General features: G+C 28.6%; 4 protein-coding genes across 9 annotated transcripts in view; 1 reads left to right on the top strand and 3 right to left on the bottom strand.

The window, feature by feature from the left end:
- RtGEF (Rho-type guanine nucleotide exchange factor) overlaps nucleotides 1-7,959 on the bottom strand; it is a 37,618-nt gene extending 29,659 nt beyond the window's left edge. For 2 of the 5 annotated variants that reach the window (XR_011544980.1, XR_011544981.1), the window contains exons 1-7: nucleotides 7,836-7,959; nucleotides 6,863-7,232; nucleotides 6,548-6,794; nucleotides 6,189-6,479; nucleotides 5,748-6,056; nucleotides 3,036-3,264; nucleotides 2,658-2,858 (exon numbers count right to left, since the gene is read on the bottom strand). Coding sequence is in view for 3 of the 5 variants with exons in the window: in XM_070648207.1 (XP_070504308.1) it covers nucleotides 2,855-2,858; nucleotides 3,036-3,264; nucleotides 3,900-5,544; nucleotides 5,748-6,056; nucleotides 6,189-6,479; nucleotides 6,548-6,794; nucleotides 6,863-7,203 (3,066 nt within the window). In the remaining 2 variants the exon portion in view is untranslated. Of the gene's footprint in view, nucleotides 1-565; nucleotides 1,881-2,657; nucleotides 2,859-3,035; nucleotides 3,265-3,899; nucleotides 5,545-5,747; nucleotides 6,057-6,188; nucleotides 6,480-6,547; nucleotides 6,795-6,862; nucleotides 7,233-7,835 lie in introns of those variants that run through there. The other 3 variants (XM_070648208.1, XM_070648210.1, XM_070648207.1) reach the window with 3 other exon arrangements.
- Nucleotides 7,960-8,228: 269 nt separating this feature from the next.
- Nucleotides 8,229-12,957, bottom strand: Marcal1 (SWI/SNF-related matrix-associated actin-dependent regulator of chromatin subfamily A-like protein 1). The gene is made up of 5 exons (XM_070648213.1): nucleotides 12,685-12,957; nucleotides 10,166-10,523; nucleotides 9,541-10,103; nucleotides 8,678-9,432; nucleotides 8,229-8,614 (listed from the first exon to the last, which is right to left on the bottom strand). The coding sequence occupies exons 2-5, from the start codon at nucleotides 10,518-10,520 to the stop codon at nucleotides 8,248-8,250; spliced, it is 2,040 nt and encodes a 679-aa protein (XP_070504314.1). The 5' UTR covers nucleotides 10,521-10,523; nucleotides 12,685-12,957; the 3' UTR covers nucleotides 8,229-8,247.
- Rim2 (replication in mitochondria 2) lies at nucleotides 11,143-16,931 on the top strand. 2 transcript variants are annotated; one of them, XM_070648225.1, is made up of 6 exons: nucleotides 11,143-11,576; nucleotides 13,584-13,791; nucleotides 14,009-14,068; nucleotides 15,138-15,337; nucleotides 15,408-15,681; nucleotides 15,773-16,931. In XM_070648225.1, exons 1-6 carry the CDS (start codon nucleotides 11,536-11,538, stop codon nucleotides 16,142-16,144), a joined length of 1,155 nt encoding a protein of 384 aa, XP_070504326.1. In that variant the 5' UTR covers nucleotides 11,143-11,535; the 3' UTR covers nucleotides 16,145-16,931. The 2 variants fall into 2 exon arrangements, with proteins under 2 accessions (XP_070504326.1, XP_070504327.1); XM_070648226.1 differs by lacking the exon at nucleotides 14,009-14,068 and having other exon boundaries at nucleotides 11,145-11,576.
- On the bottom strand, nucleotides 16,146-19,197 carry LOC139096495 (U3 small nucleolar RNA-associated protein 6 homolog). The gene is made up of 2 exons (XM_070648217.1): nucleotides 17,436-19,197; nucleotides 16,146-17,364 (listed from the first exon to the last, which is right to left on the bottom strand). The coding sequence occupies exons 1-2, from the start codon at nucleotides 19,023-19,025 to the stop codon at nucleotides 17,179-17,181; spliced, it is 1,776 nt and encodes a 591-aa protein (XP_070504318.1). The 5' UTR covers nucleotides 19,026-19,197; the 3' UTR covers nucleotides 16,146-17,178.
- Nucleotides 19,198-19,264: the final 67 nt, after the last annotated feature.

Here is a 19,264-nt window from a genome sequence, read left to right as displayed (position 1 = left end):
AATTATTTATATTTAACAGTATTGTGGATTTTAAACGGTATATTTCAATCTGTTTTGACATAGTCTCATGTTGCGTTAGTAATTCATTTAATTTTATTTTTTTATCAAAAACTTTATTTTAGATTATATTTTTGATATTATTTGGTTCAAATATCATTAATAAATTATAATTTTCTTCCACATTGTGTGATAAAAAAGTGAATAACTAGGTTTTCGTCTATTCCATATCACAGTTCATTCAATTATTATCTCCAATTCAATATTAATGTTTTTTAGAAAGAAAATAAAATAATTCAATATTTTCTTGGGACCATCCGGATATTGCTTGACAATGAAAAAATAATTGAAGTGAAATTTAAAACTACATTACTAAAAATAGCCATTTTTAGCGATATGCAATATCCGAATTTTACGCTTGTTATAAGAAATTTATAAACAAATTGTTTATAGTATATCATATCAAATTGTATTTGCTAATGTTAATGACTAGTTTTTGAAAATTTTTGATGTAAAAATTCTCAAATAATTATATTAAATAAATGAATATTAAATTTCATTTATTTAGTTAATTCATTAATTCCTTACTGCTAATTGTTTTTATTATATTGATCAGATGTATTTTTTAAACTATTTAAATTAACTAAATAATATCATAAAAATCAAAATGGCACAATCGTTTTTTAATAGGTCACAAAAAAGCGACATTGAATATTTAGTCCGCTCATGAATTTATTTGAATTCTTTTTAAAAGGCGAAAGAGCACTTTGTGATTTGGAACGTCTTTCGAGGGAAGAACAACGGAAAAAAAATTTAAAAGTAAAGTTCATGAGCAAAATGTATCTTATAATAAACTTGAATTTAAAATTCAAAGTTAAAAAAATTGCCAAAAAGCCAAAATTTTAAAGTTTCTCCAGTGTGATTATCCAAAATCTTTCCTCATTTCCAATGCTTTATGCAAAAAGCTATTGACAAAATCAAATAATAAGAAAATTACTGCGCGAAGGCGTTAGGCAGATGAACAAAGTGCACATTCACCTTTGGAAAAATGCGTTATTTTTTCCACATTACAATTTTTTTCTTGGTTTTTGTTATTTTGATTGCATTTTAGTATTGCTGGTGCATCTTTTTCCATTGTTTCAGTACAAAATTTCCACAGCACCATGAAGATGCAACAGAATCTCTCTGGTTACTACCGTCATAATATACACTATGGAGTTGAGGAGTTGATGAACGTCGAAAAAGTGAATTTTTCATCCCTTTCTCATTGTGACAGTTCATATTTTCAGTCAATAGACCGTTAGCGGTTTCAAAAGACTTATTCAATCGACGGTCATATAAAAATGGAGACTTTTCCCGACTATTGGCAGCAATTGTGTTAAATTGCTTTTGCTTCATCTGTTGCGGTGTAGGAGAATGTGATTTTCCCCAAACTTTATTTTGTTGTAAAGATGATTTGCGTGTTATTAATGGTGAATTTACGGATAGGCTACTGTTATTATTATCATAATTAGATGGTATTTTTTTTAGATTCCCATGGAATTTAGGATCAATAAATCCTTTAGGAGGCCTTTCTTCAGATGCTGCCCTTAATTCATTTTTTCCAGTCGAGTATCTCGACTTATATGGAGATGAGTTTAAAGATGAAATGGACGATGCATATAAATTAAAATTATTTGGACACACTTCTCTCCATACTACCGATGAATTAATACTTGGTGAACTTGAATTAGAGAGATGTTGGTGGTGATGATGATTATTTATATAAGATGCTAAAGATGAACAAATATACGGTAATTGTGGGTTGGATGAAGAAAAATATTTTGAAGATTGTAACTTCCCTCCACGAATTGGTAAACAAGGCGTAAATGGTTGTAACAAGGCTGCGTATTATCATTATTCACCATACGATAATTTTTAAATATTTTTGGGTATTTAAAATTTTTTATAATTTTTCCGTCACCCGAAAAAGAGTGCGAGAAGAAGAAAAAGAAATGAGTTACAAAAAATGAAATTTTCAATATTAAATTTCATAAATATGTAATGTAGTAATGGATTTTTTTGATGAAATTTAGCAATTGCCTATTTATTAAAAAGGGCAAGTGGGAATGTAAACTGTAAGAAGTCCTTAGAAAAATATGAAATACAATCAAAATACTATATTTTCATACATATTATGTCAATTTGTTTAGATATGCCAATCAAAATTATTACTGTAATTATTTAATACATAACTATTGATGGAATTTGATAATTCAAGAGCAAAGTTTTTTTTTATGGAACATATAGGTATGAAAATGCAATTTTTCTTAAATATATTAGAATAAAATAAAGATTATAACTATGATAATAAGAATTGATGATGTATGAGAGAAATGTAATAAAAGATGTCAAAATATGTCAAATTAAATTTCTTAGATTTAAAAAACAAAATTTAAATATGTATATATGGGAATAAATTCAATGGGATATTTTCATAACTCAGTGATATTCAATTTTTTTCTTTCGTTTTTCTTTTTTTTTTTGATAGTAGAAAACTTTTAGAGGGATACATACCCCTATAGAGGGGTTGTGTTTCTTGAAGAAAACGTTGAATATCACTGATGTAAAGAAAATAGAAGGAATATAAAGCAACAAAATAAAACATTTTTTATATTCACCTGAATGAATTGTATTTCTTGATGTATTTTGAAATGCAATAGAGTATGCCTCAATAACACGCAATACCAGAGCATCTTCTTCGTAAGTTGGTAATGGCCTTTTTGTTGATAGCTCAAATTTCAATTGGGAATTTGATTGACTTGATGCTATGCATGGACGCAAAGGATTTGAAGGCCTTAAATGTGTTATACTCCAATTATCTAATAAAGTAATTTGAATAATATCTATAATAATTTTTATTCTTTAAAAATAGTGTTTTCGCCTGCTTATTTGCATGGATCAATTTGAAAATGAAATTATCTTTAAAGAAATAACTGGTTCAGGCACAATTTTTCCATGCATCATTCAAAAATCATAAATATGTATTTAAGACTTACTTTTCGTTTGAGTGTTTTTTATGTTTGGACTTGTGGGGACAATTTCTTTTCGTTGAGTTAGAAGTGGTTTCAAAAAGGCTTGATGTTGTAGAGGTTGAGGCGTTTGCTGTTGAGCAATTACCTGATTGTAGCTTAAGTGATGATTGAATGAAAGACTTCGCTTGTGTTGGTTTATTTGTTGCATGGAAGAAGAATTGCTGCGTGTTTGATGTCCGATTATTGGTGACATCTAGAAAATTATAAAGATTAATTATTGTGAATTTCTCATTAATTAAGAGCAATCATTTTAAAATGTTAGTAATTTTCACTCTAATGTTATGCATCAAAGAAAAATAAATAATCTTTTAAAGCATTTTCAGCCAATTGAAGCAAAAAAGTTAAACAAAATTTTGATTTTTTATTTATTATCATTTTATATTAACATCATTCCAAAAGAAGGGATAAATGTGAGGCTCAGGCAAACAAAACAGCTAATCAAAAACCAACAATGATGTCACTATAATGGGTTTAGTATATGATTGCTTTTCTTCTTAATGGTGATCTAAAAAATTCATACACAAGAGTGTTAAATGATTTACATACAGTGTATGCACGAACTTGATTTTTTTTTAAAACAGCATATGATAGAATAATGATGGCAAAATGTACTTAATAATTTATTCTATCAGATATTAACAGAGTTGGTTTGAAGGACTGCCAGCAGCTAAGTAAATGTAAAAGGAATTTTCAATCCACCAAGTCATGGGCACCTATCACCAACTCTGCATATCAGTCATGATTCTCATAAAGATAAATAAATAATATTAAAAAGAAAAACACGAAAGTGCAACATCATAAACTGGATTTTAAGCATTTTATTCTTGCCTGAACCTCTATCATGTCTCTTAAAATGCTGATCATCATTGCTCCCATATTTATTGCTTGCTATTGATATGGCTTCAACCATTTGAGTTGGTAATTTTTCTTTTTTCCACCAATGTGCATACAGTCCAGAATAAAATATTTTATCACTTCCATTCTTCTTGCCACTTTCGATTTTTATTACTAATTTAGTTCTGTTATCTCCCTCGAGTGAATCATCGTGTAAATATTGCTTACATCTCGAGAAAGGCTCATCTGAAATCGCATTATTTGAAGCGATGTGATCATTTAAAGATGAATTTAATGCATGCGGATTAGATTTATGACTAATAAAAGAACGATGATAATTAAAAGGCTGATCAGATGGCGATAAAGTATAACTCCCCGCTGCAATTCCTGAATCAGAATCGCTTGAATAATTTGTTGCTGGTGGTAAAAATTTTGAATCACATCTTTTATTAGCATTATATCCTGGATAGGGCTGGATAGGTGAAGAATTACCTTGTTCATTTAAAAAAATATCTGATATATTATGTAAATGTCTGGAGCTTTCATTATCATCAAAAATGATTTCAGCAGTTATCTTATTTATAGCTGGAATTGTTAATTCGACTCTTTCTTGTGATGTCAATGAGCGATTGGAATGCGAAACTTGTGATATATGTTCAGAATCATCGAAACTATTGCACGGAGTTGTCATTTTATTAACATTGTTTTCGTGTTTAATGTGATTTTTACATGACGGAATATATATTTCGGTTAGTGATGAAACATTAAATCGATTCCCAACAAACTGCATTGGCATACTATGATGTCTTTCTTGAAATGTTTTAATTTTATTATCTTCTTTAGGCTTTATTGAATCATCTATGTTTAAAAGATCTTCATAGGCCATATTTTTCCATTTTTCACCGCTTAATTTGGTATGCTCAAAACTTGAATTTTGAGATTGTTCGGATTTTTGCTTTATATCTAATAAATGAATTTTTGCTGTTGATAAATGAACTTTGTTATCATGAATATAATCACTTTTTTCATCTCCAATAAATCTATGGGGAATCGATCCAATCATGAAACTTTCTCTAGTTGGAGATTCACATTCCGTAACAAAACAAAAGCTACTGATAGAATCATGTAATTGCTCGTAACGAATTTCTCCAGCATCTTCTCCATGATCTATGAAACTTTCATATACTGTTCCATTCCAAGAATCAGAATTATCTTTTCCAGTTTTATATTTTATTTCACTGTAAACTTTTGATCCGTCTCCAGAAGATGTGTAATTATCAAGTGCATTTTGACGCTCCAAATGTCCACTTGAATTACATTCTTCACTGCTATATTCATTACTACTACTTGAGCTGTTTGTTCCATGTCTATACATTCTTACTACAGTTTTATGTATTTTTCTTAATTTAACCTCTGTCGTGTCAATATCTTTCATAAATTGAGGATACAAAAGAGCTTTTAAGATAAATTTTGTTAAAATTTTCTGTTGAACTAACTCTCGTAAATAATCAGTAAGAGCGGCATATGGAGAAGCAGACGGGTAGTATTTTGATGGCAAAGTAGGTTTAAAATCGTACACTATTTCAAAAGAACATTTTGAATTGATACAATAACCCCGTGAATCTAATAAATTCCTTTTCTATTAAAACATTAAAAAAAAATTGACAAAATATTTTCATTTCAATTTTTTTCTTGTACATTTTCCCATCTAAATATATAAAAAAGCAAAGAAGGGAAAATGTACTTGAGCGTTAAATAAATTAGGTATATGAGAGCTATGATTTTCCCTTAACTTTGAATATGTATGTAAAATTGAAAATTTTTATTAAATGCATTACTCACATTTGGTTGGAGATGTGCTCCGGATGAAAAACTAGTGTTTCTTTTTATATCAATAGATCCATGACTATTCTTGCCCAGTAGTTCAACCCATTTGTTAGCTTCATTCGTAGATTGACATATCGCCACAATTCTTTCAATTAATGGTCCGTTAATTTCAAAAGCATTCTTAATTTTTTCTGTGTCTGGTAATCGTGCAGCATTAATACCTGAGACTGGAATCTTTCCTTCGAATTTAAAAGCCGACATGCGTTGACTTACACTTAAGATTAATAAGTTTTGTTCTAACAAAATAAAATAACGATCAACATGCTAAAAAGAATAGAATAATATATAAAAAGAATGCCCTTATTTAAGTATAAAACAGAGCTGGTTTTTTTGAAATTCCTTGAAATAATGCAAATGCTGAATAGTTATTAACCAGCTCTGATAAAATATACATACATCTTTCCCAACAGCACATGAACCCATATGAATAATTTCACCCATTTTAGACAGCTCTTCTCCTTCCCAACCACGAATTGGACCTGTTAATATTTGCAACTCCAATTCTTTTTGTCTTCGTATTGCGGCAACAGAAGCAGCTAGTTCTTTATAAAGTTCAATACTTCGTTGGGTATCACCACGATCTGGATGGGATACTTCCATGTGACGTTGAAGTTCTTGTAATATGGCAGCATATTTTTCTAGTCGGCGAAAGCATTTGCTTAAACCAGTTGTAAGAACAAGAATGCCCTGAAAATATCATTCAAGTTAATATATCTTGCAGAGTTTTACACTTCATAAGTTAAAAGAATATTTACCGGTTTTGCAGCACCTTGATTTTCCATAAAAATGTTGAGGTTTTCTTTATATTTGTCTACTATTACTATGGCTTTCGGGTGCATGGCACAATAAGTTTGGTGAATTTTCTTCATTGTTGGTGCTTTACTAAGAAATAATTTCCCTACCCGATCATTACACTCCTCTAAATCTTTTAACAATTCTTCGTGTAATTCAACAACTTCTACGAAATTTGATATAAGTTGTGCGAATTCATCTTTGTTTAATCTATTGATCAGAAAAAAAAAATTGTAAAGAAAATACACTAAGACGCTTTGAAAAAATCATTTACTCACATTTGGCTTGTTTCTAAGGGTTCTAGGAAATTTTCCAAAAGACCTCTCAATTCGGCACAATGTGCACGTTCACTATCTAGTAAATCATTATAAACAACATTTCTGAATGCTTGAATTTCTTCCGGTGGCCGCACTACATCAGTAGGAGGCTGGGTCTTATATTCAGATACATAATTGCTTGGAAACCAGCCAGTCATTCCAGATTCAACAGCTGTTCCTTCCCACCAAGCTCCATCTTCATCGCGATTTGTTAGCACAATCAAATCACCTTTTTTAAAGCATAATTCGTCATTATTTGAGCCTTTGAATGAAAAATCCGCCTGGACTATTGTGTTTTCCATTTTATTAATTAATTTTTATTTGGTTGAAGCTGCATCAGAAGATTGAGATTTAAAGAAAATTTAATTCAACAATGCAGTTTGCGTAATTAAATTTATAAAGCATCATAAAAATACTTTGTGTAAATAATAAACATATTAAATTTAATCATTCGCACCGTAATTAATTTGATAAACAAATAATAGAAATATTCATGAAAATATCTTCACAACAGGTATTAAAAAAGACAACATTTGTATTGAATTTAATGATGGAATTGTCTCGTTTACGGACATTTAACACGCTTTAAGTTTGCAAACAAAAAACAGAATAATTCATTTTGTCACGTGAACCGCGGTGCGACTATGTGACTAAAAGATTCTGTATCTAATAAGATTTTTTATACTTCTTCACAGTTCTTCACATCATCATTTTTTCTATAAATAAAATTAAAAAAAAAAAAAATCCCGACTAAAAATTGGAAGCATTCATTCTTTACGTTTCTCACATCATTATCTGAATTTTCACTGTAGTTTAATAAGTTAAACTTTTTTTGTACACATATTAAAATTTGTCCCAATAATTTTTCTCAAAAAATTTAATGAGTCTTGTATAACACTGAATATTTTAGATCTAGTGGACATTATTATCTTACTTTTGTTAGCACAACATTGGATAGACCTTTTGGTTTATTAAATTACTTAAAAGTGTAGGAAATAAGATAGTTAATTTTTTTTTTAACTTCAAAAATTTTCATGCAAAACTAGGGGGAATATTACTTCTTTCGAATAAAATAACGGATTTAGTATAGAAGTTCAAAATTTTTTAAATTCACACCAATTTTCAGTTTTCAAACGATAAAATTTTTTATCCTTCTTTTGTCTCTAGCTCAATGTAACGTTGACAGTATTTTTACTGATCTACGTATGGTGTGAACATTCCTATGAAGCGTGATTCGTTCAGTACTAGTTACTATATTTTTTCGTTGTTTTTTTTTTTGAATTTTTTTAAATTTTTTTTTTATATTCCTATATTTATTAAGTTCAGTCTTATTATGGAAGCCATTTTTATGGCAAGTTTTCTACAATTCGCTGCATTTCTTCATCGTCAATATCATCATCCTTAAAGTAATCAATTTTTGGAGCAGCTTGATTTTGATTTTCAAAATATTCTTCATTATTTGCTCCTTGAAAATTTTCAATAGGTTTTCTTTTGTTTTGTATTGCCTCCTGAACATCAAAATTGGTCACTCTTATATTATCACCAAGGTTTTCTATATTTGCCACAAGTCCAGCTTTTCCTAACTTTTCTTGCTTATTTTTAAGTAACTGCCATATTGTATTGTCTGATGTATTTTTTGTCATCAAAAAATAAACTTTAACTTCATTTTCTTGACCGATTCTATGAGCACGAGCTTCTGCTTGTATAATAGTACTGGAAGTATTTAAAGTATATCGATAATGACAGGGATGCTACTCAGATTAAAATGACATTTACCTTGGATTCCAATCAAATTCACAAAATATGACTGCGGATGCAGCTGTCATATTTAGTCCTGCATTACATGCTTTAATTGATAAAACAGCAGCTCTAACGTTCGGATTAGTTTGAAAATCGTCAACACGCTTAGCTCGATCATTTCCTGATACCTTTCCATCAATGTATATGTATGGAATGTGTGTCTTGTCTATTTCTGCACATATAGCATTCATCATAAAATTATGATGACAAAATACCAATATTTTACAATCATTATCTTCCAAGAATTTTCTGACAAATATACTTGCTCCATATGCCTTAACTTTCGATGTAACTTGATACCAGTTCAATAATATATGTTCAAAATAATTATGATTAATATTAGCCTCAGAAAATTGACTACTAAGCTCTTGCATTTCATCATCATAAGTAGATGTGTATTTGTAGTTTTCTAGAAAGACTAGCTCTCTATTTTTGTTACTTAATTCTAAAAACACTTCGCTTTTAATTCGTCGTATCAAAAACTTCTTTTTTAGGAGCATATTTAATTCCTCAAGATTTGAAGAGCCAATAACATTCCATCCGAAATGACTTTGTCGTCCATTGCAATATCTTGCAGTAAATTGATAATAGTTTAATGTTTTTTTATTATCTAATATCTTTAATTGTGTGAATAATTCAACAGGTCGTGATAAAGCTGGAGTTCCGGTTAACATGATAATTCGCTGTGCAATTTTACTTATAGCCTCTGCATTTACAGTTTGTTTAGCTTTCTAAAAAGTATTCAGATAAATAATCTAGTAAAGATGTGTTCTTTAAAAGTGCATTTTCCACTAAAAAGAAAAACTTTAGGAAAAGCACTAAAAATAATACTTATTTACTTCATTCTTTAGATTGTGACTTTCATCGAATATGATCACTCCAAATTTCATTTGTATTAAATTGTCAATACTTGATTGTAAATTGTTGTAAGAGCAAATAACAACATTAGCTTCATTACAATAATCTCTTGTACCATGAAATATGCGTATATCATTTGACGACAGCCTTGTTAATAAATTTTTAATTTCTTTTGCCCAAAATTGACGATTTGATGCATTCGTGACAACTAATAATGGCCAGTCATCTCGATAAAAATCTGCAATGCCTAAAGCCTGTCTACTCTTTCCTAATCCCATGTCATCGGCAATCATACAACGTCCACTCTTGCTGATACCAAAACATATTCCACTTTTTTGGAAATCAAGCAAAGTGCTAACTAAAGTGCCTTCGATTTGTTCTAAGCATGCCTTTTCGTCTACAATTTTGGTCTTTTCAGACATTGCTGTAATAACAAATCTTGGAATTTCTGAATAACTGATTTTATCGGATTTTAAAGAATTCATTCCTTGAATTAATTGATCATAATCTTCTAATCTAAAATACCAATGTTTTGTAGTTGTATCTGAAATATTGTCAAATTAAAATTTAGTATAAGCAGATTATAAAAATAAAATTTTAAATTACTGTATGTTCCAGATGAAATATTTTTAAACATTTGAATCAGTTTATGATCGTAGCTGCTTGTTTTGACTAGAAATTTTTCTTCATTAACCAGTTCTATTGAACAATGTGTAGATTTTTCACTTGATGCACTGTTTGATGTTTGTGGCATTCGATAAGGTTTGAAGTAAGGACTTACGAGACGGTGAGATGAAACAACTTTTGGTAATATTTTTTTCACTTGATTTGTTGATGTATTCATTTCTGATGTAGTTTTGGCGCTTTCATAATTTCGAGCTTTCAATCTTTCTAAAGCCTGCTTTCTGTTCTGTCCGATTCGTTTTCTTTGTTCAGCAGTTAACACACTATTATTTGACATGTTCTTTAATTAACCAAATGAGATTGTAACCAAATGAAATCTTTTTTATCGCAATTTTAAAACTTGTTTCCAAAATTTAACTAATACCGATAAAAACTTTTTAACTAGACATCCTTGAAATCTCTAGTTTGTTTTAACAGTTCTGTTCTATCGATTTATTGCGACTCCGTACATTTAAAAGTTTTAAATCGACACTGAATTACTTTAATTAAAAAATTTTGTTTTCGGTTAACAAAACACGTTTTTTCACTGTTTTTCAATATTTTTACAGTGTTTCCTGAACAATGTTTGAATTTATAGTAACCGTTAAAAGGTTTAAATTAAAAAAATACGTTAAATTATGGAATTCAAAAATTTTTCGTGTGTTGACTTGAACATAACTGGATGTTTATTAATCAGTTACTGATTGCTGGGACAAAAATGCGTTGAAATGAATCTATAAGAACGAGTACTGTTGTAATTTTCTTTAAAGGGAGGGATTTAAATTTATTTTATTTGTGTAACTTAATTATTGAACGATCCCATAGAGAAGTGAGAATTCCAAAAGAAAAATACAGTTTGAAAATGATTCACAGTCAGTGAAGAATTTTGTAATGTTTTGAAAATCATCAAAAAAAAAAATATTAAGCATTCAGAGTTACTAGAGGAAAGAGCTTCTAAAAAAATTCTAAAGTGTTATTTAATCGAACAAGATAGTTGTCACAACGTTAAAAATAAGAAAAGTGATTTAATATCTTGGCTAAAATTTTCTTTTTATGATAAGGAAATTACTTAAAACATTTATAATTAAAAATAAGGTTATTTTGAGCCAATTTATTCTATGTATTTAGCAAGTGTGATTAAAATTAAAGAATTTTATTTATAAATTATGTGATTTGTTCGAATGATTAACAAATTAACGATCAAATTTTCAAGTGATTGTAAATATTTATTAAATTAATAGAAAAATAAAAATAAATACGGAAAGGAAAGTGACAAAAGAAATAGGAATAAGCATAGAAAAATTTTCTTTAAAATGTCTGAAAGAGACAGTATAATTCACCTGATTGCAGGCGGGTAAGTCTCTTAAAGCTTATAAGAAAAAATAATAGTATAATACAAAGTTGTACTTTTTGTGACGTAAAACAAATAGGATATGAATTTTGCATAATCATTTTTATGCAAATATTTTCATAATAATGAACAGCTCATAAATGTCATGATTATGATTTGAAAAGAGACAAGTCTATACATCTTATAATGAAAAGGAAATTGTTATTTAATTTATCATGTACTGCTTTTCTATTTCTGTGATTGTATCATAGGAATAAATTCTATGTTTACAATGCAATCATAAATATTGTTTATAGGTAGTTTTAGTCTAATTTCCGTGATGACTCTCTTTCTCTGCAAATAAAAATAATAGCAGTTGGAAATATTTGCATGTATTTTTAGATCGCAATCAACTTGGGCAAAGATCCAAATCATTTATTTCTCTAGTCTTGCCAATGTGGATGTTTTGTTATCCTCATTTTGACGGACTGGATAATACTTAAGAAAGAAATTCAGGGCTGTCAAATGCTAATAATTTAGAACATTTTAGCTTTATACTATAAATAAATACATTTTATCAGCATTAATTTTTGATTTATTTAAACGTGCAAAGAAACACATCAAGCTCCTTCTCGTAGTAATTTTATATTGATCAAATATATTCTTTTTAAATACAAAAAAAAAAACAATATAACTCCTGCTATTAATATGAATGCAATTTATTTTTAAAAATGCCGCTACGATATGTAAACATTAAAAAAGAATTTGTATGTTGGACGGACCGGCAAAAATACAAATACAAGTTTAGGTAGAAAATACTAGTGCATTATCCAAAAAATTACGACGTAACTTCGTCTATCATATACTTGCTACACTTATTATTGTGAAAGAAAAAAAAAATTAGCATTGATTCCTTACATTCCAATGACCTTGAAGGAATTTATATCATTATTTAGGAGATCAAAAAATCATTCAACCGTTTGATCTAAAAATTATCAACTTATCGAATATATTTAATATAAATGAATAAGTTCAATTCATTCTTGCTACATGATAATTAAATTTTCACTTTGAATTTGCATCATTCATTAGAACTCCCAACTAATCAATTAGTTTATATTAAAAAATTTACCTTACGAGTGTTTTCATTGGATTATTACGGTATAACGTGTTGAATATCGTAAATAAAGACTTACAATCATGCGTTCACGTGAAAGTAGTGTGGCAGAAACGATGAATTAAGAAGTTTTCGTTTTCTATTATTAGAATGAGGATATGTTGCCAAAAGTCGTAATAACTTTTCACTTAAGACGCATTTTCAAAACATTAATTTATTGTCAAACATTCATTGTTTTATGCTGAACTGTGATTTAAAAATTTTGATCATGTTCTGAGCTCAAACTTGACGTCAAAACATTTAAATATTGCTTGTGAAGTAAAAAATAAAAAGATCTAGAATGTAGGTAAAAATGTTGCTGATAATTAATCACAGCAAATAATAAATACCAGTTTCAACTTGAAAAGAATCACTGAATTGAATTATTTTCAATAATCAATAAATGCATTTTTTTTTTCGCTTTAAAAAATGTCAATAAATTGACGAGATACCCTGATAATCTATGGAATATTGTATAAAAAATTTGATTAGATTTTTTCGAGATCCTTAAACTTTACTGTTGTTTTCATGACTTATTATGAAATTAGTTCAGTCAATAAAATCAATTATCTGGATTAAACAAGTAACAGAAAACTGAATGAAAAATGTGGCACTTGTGAATTGAAAATCATAGCTTGTTCCAGTCCTAAAGTCAAGATAGGTTATCAAAATTGAGCTCTATAAATTTTTTCATGAAACTGGAAAACATAAAAAGTGGAGTGATTTATAAAGAAAGCAAGATTGAACTGGATTTCTAGAATAAAAATCTTATTTACGTGACTATATGGTCCAAAATTGTTTGATTACTCATTATCACTGAAAAAAATGTGATTAAGAATCATTCATAATTTCCTTTTATTATTTAATATTTACAGTGTCGCAGGAACTGCCGGTGCTGTAGTAACATGTCCATTAGAAGTAGTAAAAACTCGTCTTCAAAGTTCAAATGCCTTTTTGTCAACTCCAACACGTTCTGCACGAACTTCTGATTCATCGAGTGTACAAAATTCATATTCAGCTTTAAGACGTCCAGAACAACGAAGAAAATTTAGCTCGACGATACTAAAACGAGTTAGACCTCAGGTATTTTGAATTTATTATTTTTTACATTTCAATTAAATATCATTGCATGTCAATTTCATTTAGCTCATTTTTCAAAGTCTTACCAATGATATTTTAATTTTTCTTAACTCATAAATTTTAATTAAAACAAAAAAATTCAAAATGAAGAAAAATGAGCTAGAATCATTAGCGATAAACTTGCATGTACAATTGCTTCTTTTTTCTATTTCCATTGCAGAAATCACCACTGAAAACATTCTGCAAAAGCAAAAGCGATAATTTTCGATTTAACATAAATGTAAATCAAAAAAAAGCTTTTTATCCTTTTTGTTTAGCGACATATACATAAAATGTGTATAATACCGGCATAATGTACAAAGTATAAAAATGTAAACCAGCTTTAAAAAGTGATAGCAAGACTAATGTTTGATTACTTATTTTTTGAAAACCTTCATTGTTTAAAGCATAACAAAAATCTCAACTCTATCCTCCCATAATAAGAGCATTACGTAATAAGTGAAAGACTCTGCCCCATAGTTCTAAATTCATTTCAATTTTTTTTTTGTTTGTTTTAATCGACATTTTTGTGAACGAGCTTTTCCATTAAATATTTAATCAAGTGACTCGAATTTTTTCAATGAATGTGATAACACATATTATGTAGTACTTTAAAATAGTGTTGATACACTTCGATTATTTTAATTGTTAATATCTACGCAATGAATGAAAAATTAAAAAAAAGCACTAAATACATGCTTTTTCATAAATTAAAAAATCTACAAATTGTTGCAGTTATCAAGTCACTTCAGCTCCTTTTTGTCCCAGTGAACAATCGCGAACCTACAAAACAAGAAAATTTTGATAGTGTTAGTTTTGTTTGGGATTATTTTTGTTCGTGTGATTACTTACATGCATATTTTGTGCGAATATTGAAGAGTTTTATCATCTAACGGTGATTTGCAGATCAAATCTTTGCATTGATATCAGATAAAAGTCATTTGATTGAAAAATTGGCAACAACTCAAAAAAAAAATAAGATTTTACCCTAATAATTTCGATGAGCTGCACAATTTTTAGACTTGCATGCAATCATTGCCAAAATATGCACTCATACACTCAATTTTATTTTCAAATTTCATTTCGACAAACTACAGAACTAACTAAATCATATCCTGATCAAACTAACTAAATAAAGCCTTTCATTTGCCAAGGCGCCATTCTATTAATTACAATAATTTCCTTACTTTTTTAGTAAACAGACATCTCATTTCATTAGATAATAAATGGGATAAAAATGTTTAGAAAACAATTAGAACAAAAAAAAAAAAAAACAATTCTAATTTTACATTTGTTGCTTCTAATTTAAGGTATACGCTATTTCACATTGTGGTATATCCTCAGCACCAAAGTCAATGAGCATTATTCAATGCTTAAAACATATTGTACAAACAGAAGGTTCTAGAGCGCTTTTTAAAGGCTTAGGACCTAATATTATTGGAGTTGCACCAAGCCGAGCAATATATTTTTGTACTTATAGTCAGACAAAGGAGGCTCTTTATAATTTTGGGTAAAAATCTTCTTGATTCCTAAGCTTTATCCTCTCTTTAACAATGTATTTCCTAATTTAACAAATTTAGAATCTTATCGACCGACTCACCATTATCTCATATCGCCTCAGCATCATGTGCTGGATTTGTGTCATCTACAGCGACAAATCCAATATGGTTTGTCAAGACTAGACTTCAACTTGATCATAATTCAACAAATAAAATGACGGTTATTGATTGTATTAAAGGAATTTATCGAAGCAATGGATTGAAGGGATTTTATAAAGGTATTACAGCCAGCTATTTTGGTATATCAGAAACAGTTGTTCACTTCGTCATTTATGAGACGCTAAAAAGAAAACTTGTAAGTACAAATTCACTTTCGCAAGAAAAAAAATCTTGGCAACTCGAGTAAAAATAAACATTAAATTAATGAAAACAAAAATAATCAATAGGTTGAACTTCGTCAAAAGCGACCAGAAGAAGGAAAATCAACGAGAGATTTTGTCGAATTTATGGCTGCAGGAGCAACATCGAAAACAATTGCATCATGTATTGCGTATCCTCATGAGGTAGCCAGAACAAGACTTCGTGAAGAAGGCAATAAATACAATAGATTTTGGCAGACACTCTTTCTTGTATGGAAAGAAGAAGGTAAAGCTGGATTATATCGAGGCCTTGCAACACAACTAGTACGACAAATTCCAAATACGGCAATTATGATGGCTACATATGAGTCCGTAGTATATTTATTATCTATGAAATTTAATGCAACATTTTATTTAGAAGGTCATAGGAATGGAAATTCAAATGGTAAAAGTCACTAGATAATCTCAAAAGCTATATGCTTTAATTTAATTTTTTTAATATACAAAAACCCAAAAATTTGTGCCACCAAATTATGTAAATTATAGCATGCTCAAGTAATTTTACTATTATTTGTTTTAAAAATAATTTAGATTCAGAAGCGAAATTCTTCATGCAGATCCGAAAAATTTTTAATAAATTTTAAGCAATTTTCATCATTACTTAATATGTATTTCGTTTTAAATTGATAGAAAAAAGATAGCCACAGCATTGGCGTACTTGAATTCAAACGTGACCGTGCGATTTTCGAATAATTTTTAAGCAGACAACATAGATAAATTATTTGCACAAATTTAAAAAATTAAAAAAAAAATCATCAAGTTACAATAAAGAGATATAAAGATTCTCACGTGATTCTAGTGTCTGATACTGCATAATTTAATTAATAGATGAACGAATGTACAATTATTCATTTTGGATTTTTTTTAAACTCTTTTCTCTTTTGAATTCCTCGACATTCTTGTCTACAAAAAAAAATTGATCGAGCAATGGTTATTCTAATTTTAGTTGTGCTCATATTAACAAGTTAAAATCTAAATATCTAATCACAATATGAAACGCTTCGCGGACTAATTAATGGCTCAAAAATAATAGTTATAAAGATATAAAAAAATGAGAAAAAAAGTCTTTTTGAATTAGTAAAGACTTAAAGCTGTGATTTAAAATTTTATCCCTAGTAAATATTTTTTGTAGTCTGTTTTAAGATTGAACGGAATTATTAATAAAGGAAAAATTATTAAAATTTTATATTATTTGTTCAACTTATTAATGTAATGACTTTGAATTTACAGATACCGTGAGATTACTAGAATATGCACGCAGATGCTTTAACCTGAATAAATAGCATTTTCTTATTTCACTAAGTTTAATATTCACTGTCTTTCTAATTACTCTGAATTTCAACATTTTTATTTATTATTAAACTTAATAGCAATTTTTATCAGCTTTGATCTAAAATTACCTACCTTATTTAGGTAGTTATTTCTTGTATTTTTCAATTTTTTACTTCCTTCATAGACTCTGCCATTCCAAAATTGTTTCTTAACATCGTGTATTTTAGTTCAAAATTTTCGACGGCTGCTAAATTGTTTTTAAGAGACTCCATAGCACGTTTGCTAAGATTATATCCTTCAAAATATTCTTCAATTTCCCAGTTGTATTTTATGTATTCTATCCAAATCTAAAAGAAAAATTAAAAAATAATAATAATAATATTACATTTTTAAAAAGAGTAAAAATAAATGAACTCACATCTGCGTTATTGTGTCCAAATATTTTAGTAGCACGTTCAAAGCAGTCAAAAATGAGGGTCCGGTCAGGATTGAATTCAGTTTCTTGTTCTAATTTTATCATGGTAGTGAACAATTTTAAGGAAAGAGAATTCACTTTCTTGGAATTCAAAATTTGTTGATATATTTGTCGTGCTATAATCAGGTCTTCAGAAAATCCATAATATTCAAGAATATATGACTGAAAATTTGCTGACAGACTCTCATTATTACTTTCAATTGCTTCCATCATTATATTTCTTAAACGTTTTGTATCATTGGGATTTTGCATGTATATATGACACAAAAATTCATATAATTGAATTGCATTTTTTTCATTGTGTTCGATTCCCCGATTAAAAAGCAACGAAATTTCTCTAAATTTCTGAGCATTGAAATAGTATTTAATAGCTATTTCATAAAATTTCATTGAATTTGGATAAAGTAGTGAACCTTTGTCAATTATTTCCTTAACTTCAAGAAATTTTTTGTTGTTCAATATACACAGCTTCAAATATACAATATAGAAGTCTTCTGAAAGACAATCAATCTTGTATCCATTAATCAAAGTTTTTGCAAATGCGTATCGAATACACTGGTAATCACTTTCATCTAAATTTGATTTTAAAAATTCAAGTTCCATCAGCTTAGTTAAATATAAATCAAACATTTGTATCCTATATTTATCATCTACCATCTCGATGGATTTATCATATATTGTTATTGCATGTTTTAAACGAACATTAAATGGAAAATCGTTAGGATTATTAAATTCTTTGCTTTCGTCAACAAATAATCCTTCTAAATGTCGATCGGCTAAGAGATTCCATACCTCTGGACGAGAGCAAAACATTGTTAGCAAATATTGAATGATTTGGCTTTGAAAGCTTATTGAACAAGTCAAACTTTTTATGTTTTCCAGCAATTCGATGTAAATTTGAATATCTTTTGTCCTTTTAATATATTCATTGAAATATTTTGTTACTTGAACAAGCGTTTTTTCTTGAAACTTTTCATTGCTACTAAATTCAGCTTGTCTCAATGAGCATTCAATGTTTAGTGCTACAAGTCTTGTGTTCTTTTTCTCGTTGCTCATGCCCTGAATAAGAAAATTGATTGCAACAAAATAATTTTGACGGTCCATTTCATGTTTTGCAGCTTCTATATAATCACTCTCTGTATGATGAAAATTAAGCATTTGCTGATAAATACTCGTGACTGATTCTGGATATTTTGACTTGGAAAATTCAATATAATGCATCCACATTTTTCTATTATCTTGGAAACTTCTGATTGCTTGCTTATAAATGTTCCGAATGTGCATACACATTGAACGATGTAATGCTCTTCCATCATTTTCATTCAAGTATTCAATTTGCTTAAATTTCTTCATCAATATACTTTCATACTTGATATATTCAATGAACAACTTAACATCTTTTGCTGTATTTATGGATACTTCAAAATGTGCTCTTTTTCTCTTTAATTGATTTAATTCATTGTCGCTCAACAACTGCAGCTTCTTTATATGCTCGTACTGCTCAATAAACTTTTCGGTATTGTATTCATCCATTTTTACTCAAAAAAAAATAATTATTTTAAATTTTTATCAATCCGCGTGCTTCTATTTATGGTACAACTTTTTCAAAACTAAACATGAACAGTTTTTTATTGTCAGTATGTCCGATTTTTGAACTTTAAAAATTGAACTTTCAGTCATTTGAAATTTTAATTTAACGCTTCTTTTTGTATTTTATTGTACGTTTTCAATTATTTCAATTATTTAATGAAACAAAAATTTATATCCTCAAC

The sequence above is a fragment of the Chironomus tepperi genome, unplaced genomic scaffold (assembly GCF_022539635.2).
Source record: "Chironomus tepperi strain 1889 unplaced genomic scaffold, CSIRO-AGI_Ctep_v1 contig_393, whole genome shotgun sequence".
NCBI lineage: Eukaryota > Metazoa > Arthropoda > Insecta > Diptera > Chironomidae > Chironomus > Chironomus tepperi.
The sequence above is the reverse complement of the archived record's forward strand: the minus strand, read 5'-3'. Positions and strand labels throughout refer to the sequence as shown.